Source organism: Puma concolor, chromosome D4, assembly GCF_028749965.1.
Source record: "Puma concolor isolate L17-30 chromosome D4, mPumCon1.1.hap2, whole genome shotgun sequence".
Lineage (NCBI taxonomy): Eukaryota > Metazoa > Chordata > Mammalia > Carnivora > Felidae > Puma > Puma concolor.
The window spans coordinates 40,596,267-40,615,458 of record NC_141679.1 but is presented as its reverse complement, the minus strand read 5'-3'; the positions used below and the strand labels follow the sequence as shown (position 1 = coordinate 40,615,458).

The 19,192-nt window shown below is 37.6% G+C and overlaps 1 protein-coding gene across 12 annotated transcripts in view; it reads left to right on the top strand.

The window, feature by feature from the left end:
- The window catches only part of FREM1 (FRAS1 related extracellular matrix 1), a 200,940-nt gene that overhangs the window by 119,857 nt on the left and 61,891 nt on the right, over positions 1-19,192 (top strand). For all 12 annotated transcript variants that reach the window (XR_015243554.1, XM_086685328.1, XM_086685331.1 and 9 more), the window contains 3 exons: positions 5,942-6,138; positions 10,725-10,947; positions 15,191-15,335. Coding sequence is in view for 11 of the 12 variants with exons in the window: in XM_086685328.1 (XP_086541454.1) it covers positions 5,942-6,138; positions 10,725-10,947; positions 15,191-15,335 (565 nt within the window). In the remaining variant the exon portion in view is untranslated. The remainder of the gene's footprint in view (positions 1-5,941; positions 6,139-10,724; positions 10,948-15,190; positions 15,336-19,192) is intronic.

The following is a 19,192-nucleotide window of genomic DNA, read 5'->3' as shown; positions in this document are numbered from 1 at the left end:
AGTTCAGCTTCAGGGACACATGTAGGCTCAAAATGAAGGGATGAACAAAGATATCCCATGCAAATGGAAACCAAAAGACAGCAGGGGTACTTACAACAGAGAAAATAGACTTTAAATCCAAACTGTAGCAAGAGACAAAGAAGGTCACTGTAAAATGATAATAGGGTAAATTCATCAGGAGAATATAACAATTATAAATTTATATGCATACAACGTTGGAGCACCTAAATATATGGAGCAAATACTAACAGATCTGAAGGAAGTAATGACAACAATACAATAATAATACTTGGGTACTGAAGTCCCCCACTTTCAACAATGGATAGATCACCTGGATGAAAAATCAACAAGGACACAGTGGACTTAAACTGTACATTAGAGCAAATGAACCCAATAGACATACACGGTATATTCTATCACCCGATGTGTCACAAAACAACTCTTAGACAATTTTGAAAGACTGAAGTCATACCAAGTATCTTTTCTGACCACAATGGTATGAAATTAAAATCAGTAACAGGAGGAAAACTAGAAAATTCACAAATAAGTGCAAATTAAGACACTCCCGAACAACCAATGGTTCAAGGATGAAATTTTAAAAAAATCCTGGGGTGTCTGTGTGGCTCAGTCAGTTACACATCTGACTCCTGATTGCAACTCAGCTTGTGATCTTACGGTTTTGTGAGCTCAAGCCCCATGACGGGCTCTGAGCACTGATTGAACCTGCTTGGGATTTTTTTTTCTCTCTCTCCCTCCCTCTCTCTCTGCCCCTCCCCGACTTGTGCTCATTCTGTCTGTCTCAAATAAATACATAAATAAGCTTCAGAAAAAAGTAAAAGTAAAAAATCCTACGATTTCTCATCATATGGAAAATTTTTTCCCTTTCTTTTCTCTTTTTTTGAAGGATTTTATTTTTAAGTAATCTCTACACCCCAAGTGGGGCTCGAACTTACAACCCCAAGATCAAGAGTCTCATAATGTACCAATGGAGCCAGCCAGGTGCCCCTTTTTCTTTCTTTCTTTCTGTTAAAACTGTATCTATATGAAGAGATGAATGTTAGCTGAACCTATTGAGGTAATCATTTCACAATATATGTAAATCAAACCATCGTGCTCTACACCTTAAATTTATACAGTGATGTATGTCAACTATTTTGCAATACAACTGGAAGAAGAAGAAATTTTAAAAATCTTGAAACAAACAACAATGGAAACACAACATACCAGAATATATGAGATGCAGTGAAAGCAGTGCAAAGAAGAAAATTTATAGTGATAGGGCTTACATTAAAACATTATCTCAAATAAACAACATAACTTTATAACTCATGGAACTAGAAAAACAAGAACAAAAGAAGCCCAATTAGCAAGGGGCGCCTGGGTGGCTCAGTCGGTTGGGCGTCCAACTTCAGCTCAGGTCACGATCTTGCGGTCCGTGAGTTCGAGCCCCGCGTCGTGCTCTGGGCTGATGGCTCAGAGCCTGGAGCCTGCTTCCGATTCTGTGTCTCCCTCTCTCTCTGCCCCTCCCCCGTTCATGCTCTGTCTCTCTGTCTCAAAAATAAATAAATGTTAAAAAAAATTAAAAAAAAAAAGAAGCCCAATTAGCAAAAAGAAGGAGATAGCAAAGAAGGAGATAGAAGGAGATAGTAGAAATAAATGAAATCAAGACCAGAAAAACAATAGAAACAATACATTAATGAAACTAGGATATGGTCTTTTAAAAAGATAAACAAAATTGGCAAATCTTTACCTAGACTTGCCCTGAAAAAGAGAGGACTCAAAATTTGAAATGAAAGAAGAGATATTACAACTGATACCACAGTTACACAGAGGATCAGAAGAGGCTACTAGGAACAACCATACATCAACAAATTAGACAATCTGAGAGAAATGGATAAATTCCTAGAAACATACAACTTACCAAATCTCAGTCATGATGAACTAGAAACCCTGAATAGACCTATATTAAGTAAGGAGATTTAATCAGTAATCCAAAACCTCCTGAGAAAGAAAAGACCAGGACCAGATGTTTTTGCAGGTTCCATCGAACTTTTAAAGAAGAATTAACACTATTTCTTCCCACACTCTTGCAAAACATTGAATATGAGGAAAAACTCCCCAACTCATTTTATAAGACCAGCATTACCCTGATACCAAAGCCAGGTAAGGATACTGTAAGAAAACCATAGACCAATCCCTGAAGAATGTAGATGCAAAAATTCATCAGAAAATATTGACAAACTGAATTCAATGGTACATTAAAAGCATCATACACCTTACATTAAATGGTACATTAAAAGGATCAAGTGGGAATTCTACCTGGGATGCAAGGATGGTCAGCATATGTAAATCAATAAATGTGATACACCAAATTGATAGACTAAAAGTCTATGATCATCTCTAGAGATACAGAAAAAGCATTTGACAAAATTCAACAATATTTATGATAAAAACTGTCAACAAATTCGGTATAGAAGGTATATACCCCAATGTAATAAATAAAGGTCATATATGACAAATTCACAAGTGGCATTATACTCTAAATGGTTAAAAGCTTTGCTTCCAAGATGAGGACAAAAACAAGTATGCCCACTCTTATCATTCTTATTCAACATAGTACTGAAAGTCCTAGCCAGGATAATGAGACAAGAAAAGGAAATAAAAGGTATCCAAGTAAGAAAGAAGAAGTAAAATTGTCTCTTTTTGCAGATTATATGATATCACATGTAGAAATTTCTCAAGATTTTACTAAGGGGTGCCTGGGTGGCTCAGTGGATTTCAGCTCACGTCATGATCTCACAGTTAATCGTTTCAAGCCCTATGACGGGCTCTGCATTGACAGTGTGGAGCCTGCTTGGGATTCTCTCTCTCTGTCTCTCCTTCTGCCTCTCCCCTACTCTTGCATGGGGGCTCTCTGTCTGTCTGTCTCTTTCAAAAATGAATAATTAATCTTGAAAAAAATTTAAAAAAAAGATTTCACCAAAAAACTATTAGAACGAGTCAACAAAATAAGTTTTAGGATACAAAAACAACATTAAAAAATCGGTTGTATTTCTATATACTAATGATGAACTATTGAAAAAGCAAACAATTTCATTCACAATAGAATTGAAAACAATGAAATACTTAAGAATAAAATCAAACAAGGAAGTGAAAAATTTATATACCAAAAACTATAAGACATAGAATTGATGTCTTGATGGAAGAAATTGAAAAAGACATAAGCAAATGGAAAGATATATTCATGGATCAAAAGTGTTAATGTTGTTAAAATGTCGGTACTACCCAAAGCCATCTATAGCTTTGAAGGCAATCACTATCAAAATTTAAATGGCATTTTTCACAGAGACAGAACAAACAATCCTAAAATTTCTATGGGAGCACAAAAGACCTTGAATTCCGAAAGCAATCTTGAGAAAGAATAAAGCTGGATGCATTATGTTCTCTAATTTAAAAGTATATTGCAAAGCTCTAATAATCAAAATGCTATGGTGTTAAAACAGTATGGCATAAAAATAGGCATATAGATCAGTAGAACAGAATGAAAGAGCTCAGAAGTAAGTCCATGCAGGGGCGCCTGGGTGGCTTAGTTGGTTAGGCATCCAACCTCGGCTCAAGTCATGATCTCATGGTTCGTGGGTTTGAGCCCTGTGTTGGGCTCTGTGCTGACAGTTCAGAGCCTGGAGTCTGCTTTGGATTCTGTGTCTCCCTCTCTCTCTTCCCCTCCCCTGCTTGTGTTCTCTCTCTCTCTCAAAAATGAATAAACATAAAAAAATTTTTTTAAAGAAGTAAGTCCATGCATATGTGGTCATTTAATTTAAGACAAAGGAGCCAAGAATATACACTGAGAAAAGGACAATAAATGGTGTTGGGAAAACTGGGCAGCCTCATGCAAAAGAATGAAAATGAACCACTGTCTTATGCCATGCAACAAACAAACAAACAACAACAAAAAACAAAAAACTCAAAATAGATTAAATACTTGGATGTAAAACCTTAAATCATACAGCTCCTAGAAGGAAACATAGGTGGTGAACTCTTGACATTGATCTTGGCAGTGGTTTTTTGGATTTGACACCAAAAGCAAAGGCAACAAATGCAAAAATCAAGAAAGTAAGACTACATCAAACTAAAAAGCTTCTGCAGAAGAAGCAGTCAACCAAATGGAAAAAAGACAACCTGCAGGATGGAAGGAAATATTTATAAACCATATATCTGATAAGGGATCAATATCTAAAATGTGTAAAGGACTCACTGATATAACTCAGCAGCAAGGAAGCCCAAACAATCTGATTTAAAAATGGACAGAAGGCTTGAATAGATAGTTCTCCAAAGAAGACATACAGATGGCCAATAGATACATGAAAAGTGCTTGACATCACCCATCACTAGGGAAATTCCAGTCTAAACCACAATGAGATATCACTTCCCCCCTGTTAGAATAGCTCTTATCAAAAAGACAAGAGATAGCAAATGCTGGTAAGGATGTGGAAAAAAGGTAACCCTTTGGGCATTGTTGGTGGGAATGTAAGTTGGTATAGCTACTGTGGAGATTCTTCACAAAATTAAAAATAGAAGTGTCATATGATCCAGCAATTCTGCTTCTCGGTATATATTCAAATGAATGAAAACAGGATATCAAAGAGATGTCTATATTCTGATGTTCATTGTGCCATTATTGACAATAGCCCAACACATGGTAACAACCTACATGTCCATTGATGGATGAATGGATAAAGCAAATGTGATACAAATACATGATAGAATATTATTCAACCACAACAAGAAGGAAATCCTGCCATTTGCAAAAAAAAAAAAAATACATATATATATATATATATATATGGACTTTGGACTTTGAGAGCATTATGTTAAGTGAAATACATTAGAGAAAGACAAATACCATATGATCTCACTTATATGTGGAATCTGAAACAGTTGTACTCATAGAAACAGAGTAGAATAGTGGTTACTAGGGGCTGGAGGGTGGGACAAGTGGAGAGATGTTGGTTGAAGGGTGCAAACTTTCAGTTATAAAATGAATAATTTCCAGGGATCTAAGGTATAGCATGGTGACTCTAGTTAATACTGTATCGTACGCTTGAAAGTTGATTTGAGAGTAAAGCATAATGTTCTCACTGTAACAACAAAATGGTAATCACATGAAGTGAATGATGTGTTAACAAACATTATTGTGGTAACATTTTACAACGTATGTGTGTACCAAATCATCACATGGGAAAACTTAAACTTATGGCATTGTAGGTCAATTATATCTCAATAAAGCTGGGGGAAAAGATTTATTGCCCTAAAGGTACGCATTTGGCCTGTGACTTAATGCTCAACATAGAGCATTAGAGAGAGAGAGAATCCCACGAGGAACAGCGACAGGAAAGGAGAGAGAATCCTGAAGTGGGGCTTGAGCTCACCCGATGCGGGGCTCGAGTTTACCTGATGCGGGGCTCAAGCTCACCCAAAGCGGGGCTCAAGCTCCTGAACCATGAGACTATGACCCAAGCTAAAGTCAGAGGCTTAATCAACTGAGCCACCCAGCACCCCGAGATAGTCTTTTTCTTATCCAAGCATAATAAGAACTGTTTATAGGAGCAGTGGTTTTTTATCAAGGGAAGGTCTCTCTTAACATTCATTCTAACCATATAAAGAATGGTCATGAAGTCCCTACACATCCTGGTTAGCAGTTATCATCTTTCTGTTCTCCATGCAGATTTTAATCCTTCCTTATGATTTATGGATATCTGTTTTTTGTTGATGGCTGACAGATATTACAGCAGCCCCCGATAGCTGATTCTTGGGTCAACTGCAATGATCTCTTATTTGCTTTTCTTTGAAATAAGCTATTGTGTTAAGGATTAAGGATCAGTAGCTTGGGGAAAAAAAAAAAGTTTTTCTAATTTACCTGCTCCGTGTTGGTATGTTCTAGCTTCGTTCCAGTGGAAAGACATGAAGGCTTTACACATTAACTATGTGCAATCCAGACATCTGAGGATGGAACCGACAGCTGACCAGTTCATGGTGTATGTCACAGATGGGAAGCGACGCTCCTTGGAGATACCGTTTCACGTTATAATCAACCCCACAAATGATGAAGCTCCTGACTTTATAGTGCAGAATATTACTGTAAGAAAGATACCAGAATTTTCCATTTCTTTTTTTTTTTTTTATCATTTTCTGATTTTATTTTCACCTAGCTCATTTACATTGGTCCAGGTGTCCTTAATACATTAAGTTGACTAGAAATGGGGAGAACACTAACTAGATTATATAATGCAATTACTTGAAAAACATGGGTCTAATAATAATGATGGTGATGATAGTAATAATTGCTAACATACAGAATCGCATCAATGCGATTACAGTTGCATATATATATTATATATGATATAATATTATATATATATTATATATAATATTATATATAATATATATTATATATAATATATATATTATATATATTATATATATATATATTAGATGGAGTTCTTACTGGGTTGTAGGTACTATTTCAAGTCCTTTACATGTGTTCATATTGAATACTCACAATAGGCTTTTAGGGTGATGCTATTGTTATTGCTATTGAGTAACTGAAAAAATGAGGCATAAAGAGGTTGGCTTAGTGGCCCAAGATCCCAGGGCTTGGAAATAAGTGGCATAAGGAGTGGTACATGGGAAATTTGCACCCAGGCAGTTTGATTTCCATAGCATGTCCTCTTAACTAATACTGTAATGGGGCGCCTGGGTGGCGCAGTCGGTTAAGCGTCCGACTTCAGCCAGGTCACGATCTCACGGTCCGTGAGTTCGAGCCCCGCGTCAGGCTCTGGGCTGATGGCTCAGAGCCTGGAGCCTGTTTCCGATTCTGTGTCTCCCTCTCTCTCTGCCCCTCCCCCGTTCATGCTCTGTCTCTCTCTGTCCCAAAAATAAATAAAAACGTTGAAAAAAAAATTAAAAAAAAACAAAAAACTAATACTGTAATGACAAGGACTTTTAATTCACATATATTAAGGCATCTTTTTATATAACTATTTATAAAGGTATATGAAATGAAAAAACTATAATTTGAATCATGCTTTTTATGTAGTTTAAAAAATATTTTTATGTGAAAATGTTTGTTAGTTTTATTTAAAAATTCAGATATATAGTTAAAATGGCCATGATATCACTCCACAGATAACACCTCTTGTCTTTAAAAACATGGTAATAAAAATATATAGTTATACAAGTTAGAATATTGAGAAATATACACAATGAAATATGACAGTCTCTCTCTTCAACAGCCCCTACCCAAAGCCACTCCCCGTTGACTGCATTTTTAGTAATCCCCCAAAAATAATTTGTGCACAGGCCAGTGATGTGTATGTATGTGTGTATGTATATATGTATGTATATATATATATATATATGATATATGTGCAATTTTTCTATATGTTTTACTTATAAATCAGGGATCGTATTATACCTACAAATCTCTACTTAAAAAAAACCCTACCTATGTATATTGGGAAACTTTTCATATTAGCATATAATCTTTTAAAACAATTCTATTGTTTATATATGATTATTTAATTCAGACATACGTATAGCAAATCTTGATTAAATGGATGAGCACAGGCTTTGAAATAAGACGAACTTGGGTGTTGCTGTTTACTAGTTGTGGGGTTCTGGACAAGTTATTTTTCTTTATGCTTCTCTTTCCTTATCTGCAAAATGTGCATCAAATCCTTAAGGGGTAGCCATGATGATCAAGGTGGCCAGGCACATACTAGACCTTTAGTAAACAGGTGCCATTTGTATTATTGTTATTATGTTTGTCATCTTTTTTTCAGACATTTCCCAAAGCAAATATGATCTATTTTGAAACCATCATCTAGCCTTATTTGTCACTAAAAATTATCAAATTCTGAATGCAAAAGTCTTTATTTATATGCATTTTCTTTTTTTTTTTACATTTATTTATTTTTGAGAGAGAGAGACAGAGCACAAGTTGGGGAGGGGCAGAGAGAGAGGGAGACACAGAATCCGTAGCAGACTCCAGTCTCTGAGCTGTAAGCACAGAGCCCGACGCGGGGCTCGAAATCACAAACCATGAGATCGTGACCTGAACCAAAGTTGGATGCTTAACCAGTGGAGCCACCCAGGTGCCCCATGGATATAAATTTTCTACTGATTGTTCACAGTATATGAGAGTCCCCTCACAATGAGATTTGAGAGCCAGCTCCTGCCCTTCCTCTTCTATTGGCACATGGGTTTCTCTGGAGAGTACTTCGGTAATTATGAGAGAGAGGAAAAACTGTATAAATGATTCCTTCTGTACTTAACTCTACTGTTTTGTATCTATGTAGGGTTGGAGTTTCTGAAATAATTAAGCCATTGGGAAATTGTCCCTTGCTCTTCTCCAAAGTAATCATGCTTCTTACCTATGCACTCCTTAGAGAAGCTGTTGAAGAGTAACAAATACAGACCTCCATTGTTATTGGCAAAGCTGGCTTTAAGCTTCAAGTGATTTTGTTTTTGTTTTTTTTTAATTTTTTTTAATGTTTGTTTATTTTTGAGAGAGAGACAGAGAGAGACAGAGCGTGAGAGGCAGAGGGGCAGAAAGAGAGGGAGTCACAGAATCCGAAGCAGGCTTCAGGCTCTGAGCTGTCAGCACAGAGCCCGACACAGGGCTCGAACTCACGGGCTGCGAGATCATGACCGGAGCTGAAGTTAGACGCTTAACCGACTGAGCCACCCAGGCACCCCCAAGTGATTTTTTAAAATAGTCATATTTATTTTGCTTTCTTGTGGAAAAGTATTTCTCTTGTAGACAGTCAAGCTTGATCAAGTCAGGATGCAACTTGCAAAAAAAAAAATGAGGTTTTAGTTTAAGATATTATAATCCATTTCAAACTGCTCTGCAAGTAAGCTTCTGCATTTTGTGTATATTGATCTAAACCTTTTATTTACAATCTCAGTCAATGAAGTGTACAAAAAAGAATCCCAAATGTTTTCAATGGAATTTTTCAGTCATGTTGTAAAGTAATTTATCATTTTATAAATGAGAAAGGTTGCCATATAGTGAGTCCAAGAGTCTTAAGCCTTATGAAGAAGGGTAATTAGAACATATTTTAGGTTGCTTTATTAAAATTCTTGGAGAAAAACACAACTTATCATCAAAGATAATTTCATAATTATATCATTGCACATTAAATTAGGATGCCATCTCAGTCCTTAATAAGTAAGACCAGGGGTGCCTGGGTGGCTCAGTCAGTTGAGTGTCCAACTCTTGATTTGGGCTCATGGCATAATCCCAGGGTCATGGGATCGAGCCCCACGTTGGGCTCCACACTGAGCATGGAGCCTGCTTTAGATTCTGTCTCTTTCTCTCTCCCTCTCTCTCTCTAAAATAATCAAATCAAATCAAATAAAAAATAAAATAAAATAATGTAAGGCCAGATACAAGAAAATCAGCATCATTTTAGCCCAAGTATCAGAATGGCAAGTGATTCTTCTTCATCCAAGTGCCGTGGAGACTTGTGGCAGGAAGTCTCTTTCAGTAAGAGAGGCTGAAGAGAAAGGACATTTTCACAAATCTAAACCATATGTATCCTTCATGGCTAACATGCCCACCCAGCCATGAAGACATTCCTGGTCTCCTCCACCCTTTTACACTTCTTGTTTAACCATATTTAGTAGCACTAGATATTTTCTTCCTTGCAGTATAATTATGGATGGAGCAGCCTTCGCAGTCTCATCTACCTTTAATTTTTTAGCATATTCATATCCTCACAGCATGAAGCACAGTGCATCGCAGATTCCCGATAGACTTCTGTTAAATGTATACATTCTTCTTATTTATATCTTGCTTTATTTCAAAATAGGAAACAAATATTTCTTTTTTCTCTTTATTCTCACTATGGGAAAAAGATCAAGACAGCTAAGTACCATGTCAAGTTCTAAATGGCTGGATCCCACCTGAAATGAAAAACATTCAGTTCTCTTTGTCCTTAAAGAATTATTAAACCTGAAGTGGGAGGTGGGTGTGGGGGAGGGAGTTCAGGAAAATTAGAGGCATGAGGATTGGGGAGAGATGAGGGACCCAGAATTAAAATAAACACCATTATGCTTCCAGAAGCATCCTTCTCAATTGTTGTTGATTGCAATTGAAATACAGAAGGTCTTCCCACAATGACCAAAATTAGAAACCTAGCCCCCCACCTCCCGTGTGAATAGCTGATACTTGTACTGTTTCTAAAGCGGAAACTTAAGAAATATGAAAGCAACGAGGTCCAGGAGGTTAAAATAACAGATTAGGTTCTGAAGGTGAAGGGTCTACAGTTACTTTTACAACTGAACTCTGTAAATTCCAGAAAGCAAACATTCCTTTGATTGCTTTTTCCCTGACCTTTGAATTATGCGGGGAAAAATTGTGTGTGTGTGTGTGTGTGTGTGTGTGTGTGTGTGTGTGTGTGTGTATCCTCTGTCCTTTATGGAAATGAATAAAATGCTTTGAAGTAAGTCTTCAGAGAAAACCGGAGAAGGATTAATAAATGTATTCTTTTCTTCCAAAGTCATGTTAAACAAGCCATTTCTTTTTAGGACTCATTACACACAAATTTCGTAGAAATTTTTCAATAGAGTATCTTAAAATTAGTTCTTTTGGGCAATTTCCTAGCAGAAAGACAAATTTTATTTCTACACACCTGAGCTTTTGACTTGTTTTTGTTCAGGTGTGTGAGGGTCAGAGGAAAGAGTTGGATACCTCCATCATCAATGCTGCTGATCTAGACGTTCCCAAAGACTCCTTGCTGTTCAGCATCACTCATAAACCACGCCATGGCTTCCTCACCAACGGGATGCTTAGCAAAGAGTTTCCTCCAAATAAGCAGCCTGCCAACCCCAGCCAGAGGCATGAACTTATTCACAGCTTTTCCTTGGAACTTCTCAAGGATGGTATATCACGTTCCACTTCGTTTCATTTGTTCTTGTTGATTTCCTAATTTAGCCCAGAAAAGATAATAATAACTCACAGGAATAAGAAGTGAAGAAATGGCCTTCAACTACTGTATTCATTTATCTCTCAAGGGTTTTCTCTGGGCTCTGGATTAATGTAGGGCACGAAGCCTCGGCTAGAGAGAATGGGTAGTTGAAAAGGAAATAAAATGTCTTCTTTCACTTTGGGAGCATCAATACAAATGATACTTGTGATTTGGGGTATTTTAGCTCCAACTTTTTCATGTCATAATGAAAAATTCCTTTTTAAAACTACTGAGATCATGGACCTAAATTTGAAGAGATTTGTCTGCCAAAATTTCTATGTTTGAAACGAATATAGAACCACATATAATAACTCATTATTCTCCGTGGAGATAATTTGTTCTTTAAGGAAATGACACGTTGGAATAGCAGCCTGAATTATTTTTTAATTGCTCTTTCTAAAAAATCAATTTTATCCCATTTTCCGAATATAAACACACTTTTGAATATTGGAGAAAAGGATGGTTCTAGAATCACTGCCTATTCTCACTCTCCTTCCTGCCTTCACATATTGTTTCCCCAACCTGAACCCCCTTTGCTGGGCTAGCCAACACTGTGCCTTCAGAACCAGGTTACCTCTGACCTCCCCAGGGAGCACCCCCTCCAGGACTCCAAACTCTTCCCTTCCTGTGCTGGTTTCATCTCTGGGCCGGTTCAACAGTTATTCTGTCTGAATTTTTCCCTTCCCCAACCAGGATAAGTGCTCTGCCTCCAAGTTTATTATGCAATAGTTGTTCAATGTCACATTGGAACTTGAAAAGCTAATTCATATATTTCTTAGTTTCTATCAATTGCAAAGAATGAACTCCCGGCACTTAAGTTGATGATATGACCGAGTTAATAACCATGTGTATCAAATAATACAGTATGTTGTGACAATAGTTTTTTTCAAATTTAAGACAAAGGAAAAGAAGTAATTATTCAAATTTTGCTCTCAAGAAAGTCTGTTTTCTAATTAGGTTAAATATTATTATTTATTATATTCTTAGGTTAAATAAGTAGGCATATTGTGTAAGTTCGCACTTATGCAATGATTTTGAAGAAAAAATAAAAACAGTTTACATGAATTAATCCTTTGGTTAAAAGCTTGGTGGCCTTCTCAGAGACTGGATGTTCATCTTTATTCTTGATTCAGCGAGGGCTACATTTGGTTTAAACTTTAGTATATTCTCACACACATCCCCCACCCCAAACATACAGAACTTATAAGACTGCTACCGCCTTATGTAATCTGAGGTTTTTTTCTTATCAATTATGAGAAACTTCTTAGTTTTTATTTATTTATTTTTTAAAAGCCCTTGACTTTTTATTTTCTTTAATTAAAATTTTAAAAAAATTTTAATGTTTATTTTGAGAGAGAGAGAGAGGGAGGGAGGGAGGAGGAGGGAGGGACAGTACGAGCAGTGGAGAGGGAGAAAGAAAGAGAGGGAGCGAGAGAATCCCAAGCAGGCTCTGTGCTTTGAGCGCAGAGCCCCATGTGAGGCGCTATCTCATCAACCGTAACATCATCACCTGAGTGGAAATCAAGAGTTGGACGCTTAACTGACTGAGCCGCCCAGGTGCCCCTAAATTTCTTATTTTTCAAATGTTAATTGAAAACATGGTTTGTGATAACTCCAGCTTTTCATTGTATGGATTTACTGTCCTCTCCTTTACTGTCCTACTATCTTCCATTTTTAAATATGCAGATAGCCTTTCATTTCTTGAATTTACAAACTACACCTAAACATGTCTGATGTCTATTTTTGTAACATAAATCTCAGTCCACATCTCATAGAATTTTTTTGCATAAAATTTTATAGTGAGATTATTTGGTAAAAAGAGGTGAGCATTTATAATACTTTGAGGGAAAAAATTGCCGTTGCATGATACGCACGAACATGCCTATTTTCGTAATCAAGAATGAATAGTTTTAATAACTTGTGCAAATGTGGTAGTTGATAACAGTCTCTTATCGTGATCTTATTTTGAAATTCTCAGATTATGAATAATTTACCATAGTTTCATGTCCATTAACCATATACGTTTCACCTTTTGGAAACTGCTTGATAGTGTCCTTTGCCCATTTTTCCATTGATTTATATTAACTTATAAGAGATCATTAAATATTTGATATGTCACATTTTTGTCACACGTTACAGACAAGTTTTTCTAGATTTTATTTGCCTTTTAATTCATGTTTTTTAAGTACAGAAATCACAAACCGTAAGTAGTGAAATTTATCATTATTTTCCTTTACATTTTCTTTCTTTTGTTTTTATAATAGGAAGACATTCGGCATTCAGAAATAAGATCTAATTCACATGCCATAATATCTATCCATTTAATTAAGCTTAGAATTCAGAGGTCCTTAGTATATTCATCATCATGATCAATTTTAGAACACTTTATCATCTCCTAAAAGAAATACCATACTCATTAGCAGTCATTCTCACTCCTTTCTTCCTCAGCCCTTGGCAACCAGTAACCTATTTTTTGTCTCTATAGCTTTGTCTATTCTGACATGTCGGAGCCATATAAATGGAATGTATGATCTTTTGTAACTGGTTTCTTTTATCTAACATAATGTTTTCAAGATTCGTCCATATTGTAGCACAAGTCAGAACAACTCCATTCCTTTTCATTGTCAAATAATATTCCATTGTATAGACATGCCACATTTACTTGATCCATTCATCAGTTGATGGGTATTTGGGTCACTTTCACTTTTGACTGTGAACATTCATGTATGTATAAGTTTTTGTATGGATAGATACTATCATTTCCCTTGGGTTTGTATCTGGAGTGGAATTGCTGCGTCATGTGATAACTGTGTTTAATATGCTGAGGAACTGCCAAACTGTTTTCCAAAGTAGCTGCATCATTTTATATTCCTACCAGTAATGTTAGAGTTCCGATTTCTCTGCATCCTCACCAACGTTTGTTATTGTCTATCTTTTTATCATAGCCGTCCTGGTGGGTGTGAAATAGTACATCATTGTGATTTTGATTTCATTGCCCTAATTGTTGATAGCGTTGAACGTCTTTTCATGAGTTTGTTGGCTATTTGTGTATACTCTTACATCTTCTTCGGAAAAATGTCTACTCAAATCCTTTGCCAATTTTGTAATTGGGTTGTCTTTTATTATTGAGTTGTAAAAGTTCTTATTATATTTGGAATACTAGACCCTCCCTTATCAGATATATGATTTGTAAATATTTTCTCCGGTTCTGTGGGCTGTTTTGTGCTTCCTTGATAGTATCATTTTTAGCCTCAAATTTTTAGTTTTGTTAAGATCTAAATTATCCACTGTTTTTGTTTTGTTTTGTTTTGGTCACTTGTGCTTTTGGTATCTTATCTAAGAAACCATTACCTAACTCAAAGTCACAAAGATTCATTGTTATATTTTCTTCTAACAGTTTTTCTAGTTTAGCTCTTACATTTAGGTCTATTATCTATTTTGAGCTAATTTTTGTATGTAGTGTGAGGTAGGGATCCAACTTCATTCTATTGCCTGTGGCTGTTCAGTTGTCCCAGTAACATTTATTGAAAAGACTATTCTTTCCCCATTGAATAGGTTTTGTTCCCCTGCTGGGATTCAGTTGATTGTAAATGCATGAGCTCATTTCTGGACTCTCCTCTATTAGATTAATCTATACGTCTATTCTATAACAGTTCCACATTGTCTTGATTACTGTAGTTTTGTAGTAAGTTTTGAAAATGGGAAATGTGAGTCTCCAACTTTGTCCTTTTTTAAGATTGTTTTGGCTGTTCTGGTCTCTTGCATTTTCATATAAATTCTATGTAGGTTTTAAAAAAATAGTTTTATATTTAAGTTTTGATTCATCTAGAATTTATTTTGGTTATTGGCTTGAGGTAGGTATCTAACTAAAATTTCCTCCAAGTAATAAACCATTGTTTTCATACAGTTTATTAAATAATATATCCTTTCCTCACTGATTTCTAAATAAGAGCCTTATCAAATGCTAAAGTATTTAAATACAATTTTTTAATGAACTAAGAGGGCAATCTTACTTTATAAAGCAGTTTAATTTCACCCTGTGTAGTGATTAATGAACTCTTGCTGATACCAATACCTTGGAAATTAAAAGAGATTATGTGTGTTTCAGAATGGCTTAATCATAAGATTTACTTTCTCTCTCGTTCCCCTTCTTCCAGGAATGAAGTTGATGTATGTGCACGATGACTCAGAGAGCCTTGCTGATGACTTTACAATCCAGTTGTCAGATGGGAAACATAAGATATTAAAAACGATTTCAGTAGAAATCACCCCAGTTAATGATGAGAAACCAATGCTGAGCAAGTAAGCTACCTGAAGAATCCTTTTCAGATGCTCTAGAAAATTCTGAAGTCTGGAAGATTAGGTGCAAATGTAATGTGTGTCTTCCAGACAGAAATGAGTCTTTGACAACTCCTGTCTTTCACAACTTGTCCCAACTACTCAGACACCTAGAACCATGAGTGCAAATGTTAGTTAGTACAACATCTCCCTAACAATTCTTAGGTACACCCTTTAATTATTTGATTTCCATCTAAAAGTTCTACTTAGTTGTAAATAACTAAGAATGACTGAACCTACAATATGGAATGAACGGTGTACCAAGTATTTGAACACATGTATATATACATGCACCTGCATGCGCACACACATACCAAAGTGCAATAGATGTGTAGATTTAACTAGAATGTGGTCATATTAACTGCAGACATGCCTCCCTGTGAAATTGACCAAACTTTTACCTAAGAGTGGCTGAGGGAAATATATACATGCCATTTCTATCATCATCTTGGTATTTCAGTATCCACCAGTCCCCTGTGTTCCATATGGATCAACTCTCCCCTGCTACCTGATATCAAAATGATCACTTAAATGATCATTTAAGAATTCTGCGCTGATATTAATTGCAGACTGTCTCAGTATCTCCCTCTGCAGTTGATCAGTTTGAAAATAGGGTACAGAGGCTTCATCAATTATATTTCTATAGTTCTGGTCATTTCTCTTATTACCAGCACTGTACAAGGGTAAAACTTTAGAAGGCTCAACTTTCTCTAAGGCTGGATGCAGAGAAGTGTCTGCTTCTTGGGACCTCTTTGACCACTTCACCCCAGTATTCAACGGTGCAGCAGTGAGAGGCATTGTGTAGACAGTCCTAGCTTTTCGCGGGAAGTGAATAACTTCCTAAAAATGTGTAAACCCCCAAAGTCTCCTCCACTTTGCAGAAATGAGGACCTCAAACAAGTCCCTTCTCTAGCCTGCCATTCCTTCATGGGCCATCAGTAAGGTCCTTGAAAATCATTTTGGGAAAAACTGATGATAGTTTTTTGGAGGGTTGCATCTCGGACGTGAGTTTAACTAAAAGTATTCAGAAGAAATTTTCGTTTTCTATTATATAGGTGGAATGTTGGACTGGCATGACCTTGATTTATAAAAGTGAAAATATGAAGGGTATTGCAGTAATATGAATCCTCTGTCTGATGACCTCACTGCATCTGAGAGGAAGAAAGAGAGATAAAAACTAGTGTTTATTAAGTGCTTACTATGTGACAGACACTGTACTGGATCCTTTTACAGAATGTATTTCCTTAAATCCTCGCCAGAATTATGGGAAGTAGGTATCATTATCCTTACTAAGAAAACTGAGACCAGAGTAGTAAAATACAGGACACTCACTCACCTCTGTCTGACTTACTATTTCCTGCTATGTTCTTGCCGATAAACTGCCTGGGATAGTTCATCTATCTACAGAATTGCCAAATCTCCTTCAACTCTCTTCCCAGTCCCTTCTTTTTCTTTCTTTTCTTTTCTTTTTTCCTTTTCTCCTGTGGAGCGGTAGTTATATTCCCCCTTCTTTCCCTTCCTTGTGTATCCTTGGGTGGATCACCTTTTGCCTCCTCCCAGAATGTGCTCCGTTTTTTTTTTCTCTCACGTCGTTAGTCTCTCCCTTTCCGTTCCTTCTGCTAACAAGGACGGGATGTAGTTAGTGGTTAAGAGAGCAGATTCTGCAGCCAGACTGCCTTGGTTCAGCCACTGACCAGTTGTGTGGCCTCGAACTTGTCACTTAACCTCTCCTGGCCTCTTTGTCAGCCTCTTTGTAAGTGGGGATGATAACAGCATCCTTTCCACAGGGTTGTAGCAAGGCTTAAGTGAATTAAAAGACGCAAAGGCACTTGAAAGACTGGCCAGTACCTAGTGAATGCTCCTGAGTGTTAATTATTACCATTATTGCAAGCAGGTATTCTCATCCTAAAAAACTAAAACTGCGAAGATGACCCAGTTCCTCATTTATTTCAGTGCCAAACTATTTGGAGGATTCAGCTTGTGCTTGCTTCGGCCATTTCTGCCCAACCTCCCCCACTTTATTAAAGCTGCTCCCTTAAAAGTTACCCTGGGCTTTCCCAACGAAACGAATGGCTCGTCTTACCTTGCTGGACCTCGTTAGAGCGTTTGGCACCATTTCTTTGGTAATTCCTTTTAGATGCTGTGGTAGATACTTTTGGTTCTCTGGGTCATGCTCTCTTGGCCCCCCCGGCCCCTCCCCCCACTCTGATTATAGTCGCTCTTGTGGCAGAATGTACCACACACACTGTCGGGGCTGCTTTACAAGTGCCCTCAGTGTGTCACCTCACTTGCTGTGTCGCACAGGGATTCTCCGAAGCAGCACTGGCTCATTCCGCCCATGTCCAGACACCGCTGAAAGCACTCTGATGGTAGCTCGTAACCTGTGGGGGCTAGTGGATGAAATAAATGTCCCACACTTCCATCCTTCAGCAGTACAATTTGAAGCATATTCTACATGATTCTTCAAAGGACCCTCAGGAGCACTGAGCCCCATTGCTGGAAAAACAGCTTTTGTTGCCTTTCCCTCCTGCCCTGTCTCACTCCTTGCCTCTTTCTCTTGCTTCCTGAGATCACTTCCCAAATAAATTACCTGCACTGCAGTCCTTGTCCCACACTCCCTTTCAGGGTAACTCAGACTATGACATAATTTCTTCTCCTTTGGCCCCTCTGGCATTTAATTCTGACACTTTCTTCCTGCCAAACTCCTTACCTTCTTCTTCACATTGGCTTCCTTCCTGCATTGATTAATCTGTTTCTGTCAATGGCACCACTAATCTCCATAAGCAACCAATCAACTGATTCGTGAGGCTTCTAGGAGTAATGGGATTAATATTCTCTAGGAAAGAGGTGAGTAAAAATCCCTTGCTACTGCCAGGGAAGATGTCAGTCCTGGAGAGGGTAAGAAAGGCACCAAGTAAGAGTGGTTAGAAGTGAGGTGTCTGGGCTCTGGCTTCTCAGCAGGGACGCAGAAGGCGGTTGGAATGCCGGCTGGTCCTTTATCTGCATCCCAAGGAAACGTCCGTTTTTTATTGGAAACCAATCTGTCAAGTTGGACAGAGTTTGGCCAAAAGCTAGAAACACAGGTGGAAAGAAATCCCTTCCTCACTTTGGTGAGACCGGGGCAAATGGCTATGTCGGCCGTGGAAGGAATAGCACCAGAGAGGACCTGAGAACCACAGTAGAGGCATTTATGGTGGACGCAGCAGCCACCTTCTCTTCAGGACACCACGGGCTAACCTGGCCGCTGGAGCACTTGGAAACGATCAGTCGCTGTGAAGAGAAAGCTAGCTACTCAGAACGTCACGTCACCAGGGGATGGGGGAGTGATGTCCAGGGCCGTGGATGGCCCAAGTGTCCCCCAACTCATACTGGTATTTCATAGAGGGTACCAGAACACCCGTGGATAAGCCATTTAATCTCTTTACGTAAGTTTCTGTTGGTGAAATTAGAATGACAATACCTTGGCTACTTAGGTCCTGAAGCTGTTGTGGTAGCAGGTGAAATATTGGAAACCAACCCACTTTATAAGAGAAATTACAACATAAAGTTGTGAAGTTCAATGCAGGTTAACCGTTAGAAGGATTTAATTACCTCATGCCATCTTCCTCGTTGCCGACTGATTGTCTTTTTAGGACGTTCAAGTGTAAAGGGAATTGAGAGCCCGTTTCACAAGTCCGACTCATCGCTGGATGAGTCCACATACGTGGGATGTGGAACATCATCCCCCAATTGTTGAAGATTGGGAACCGTAATAGTCCTTCTGAATGACCCCTGTGAAAGCAATGCCTTCTATTTTCCTGTCGACCTCCACATCTTCCTTT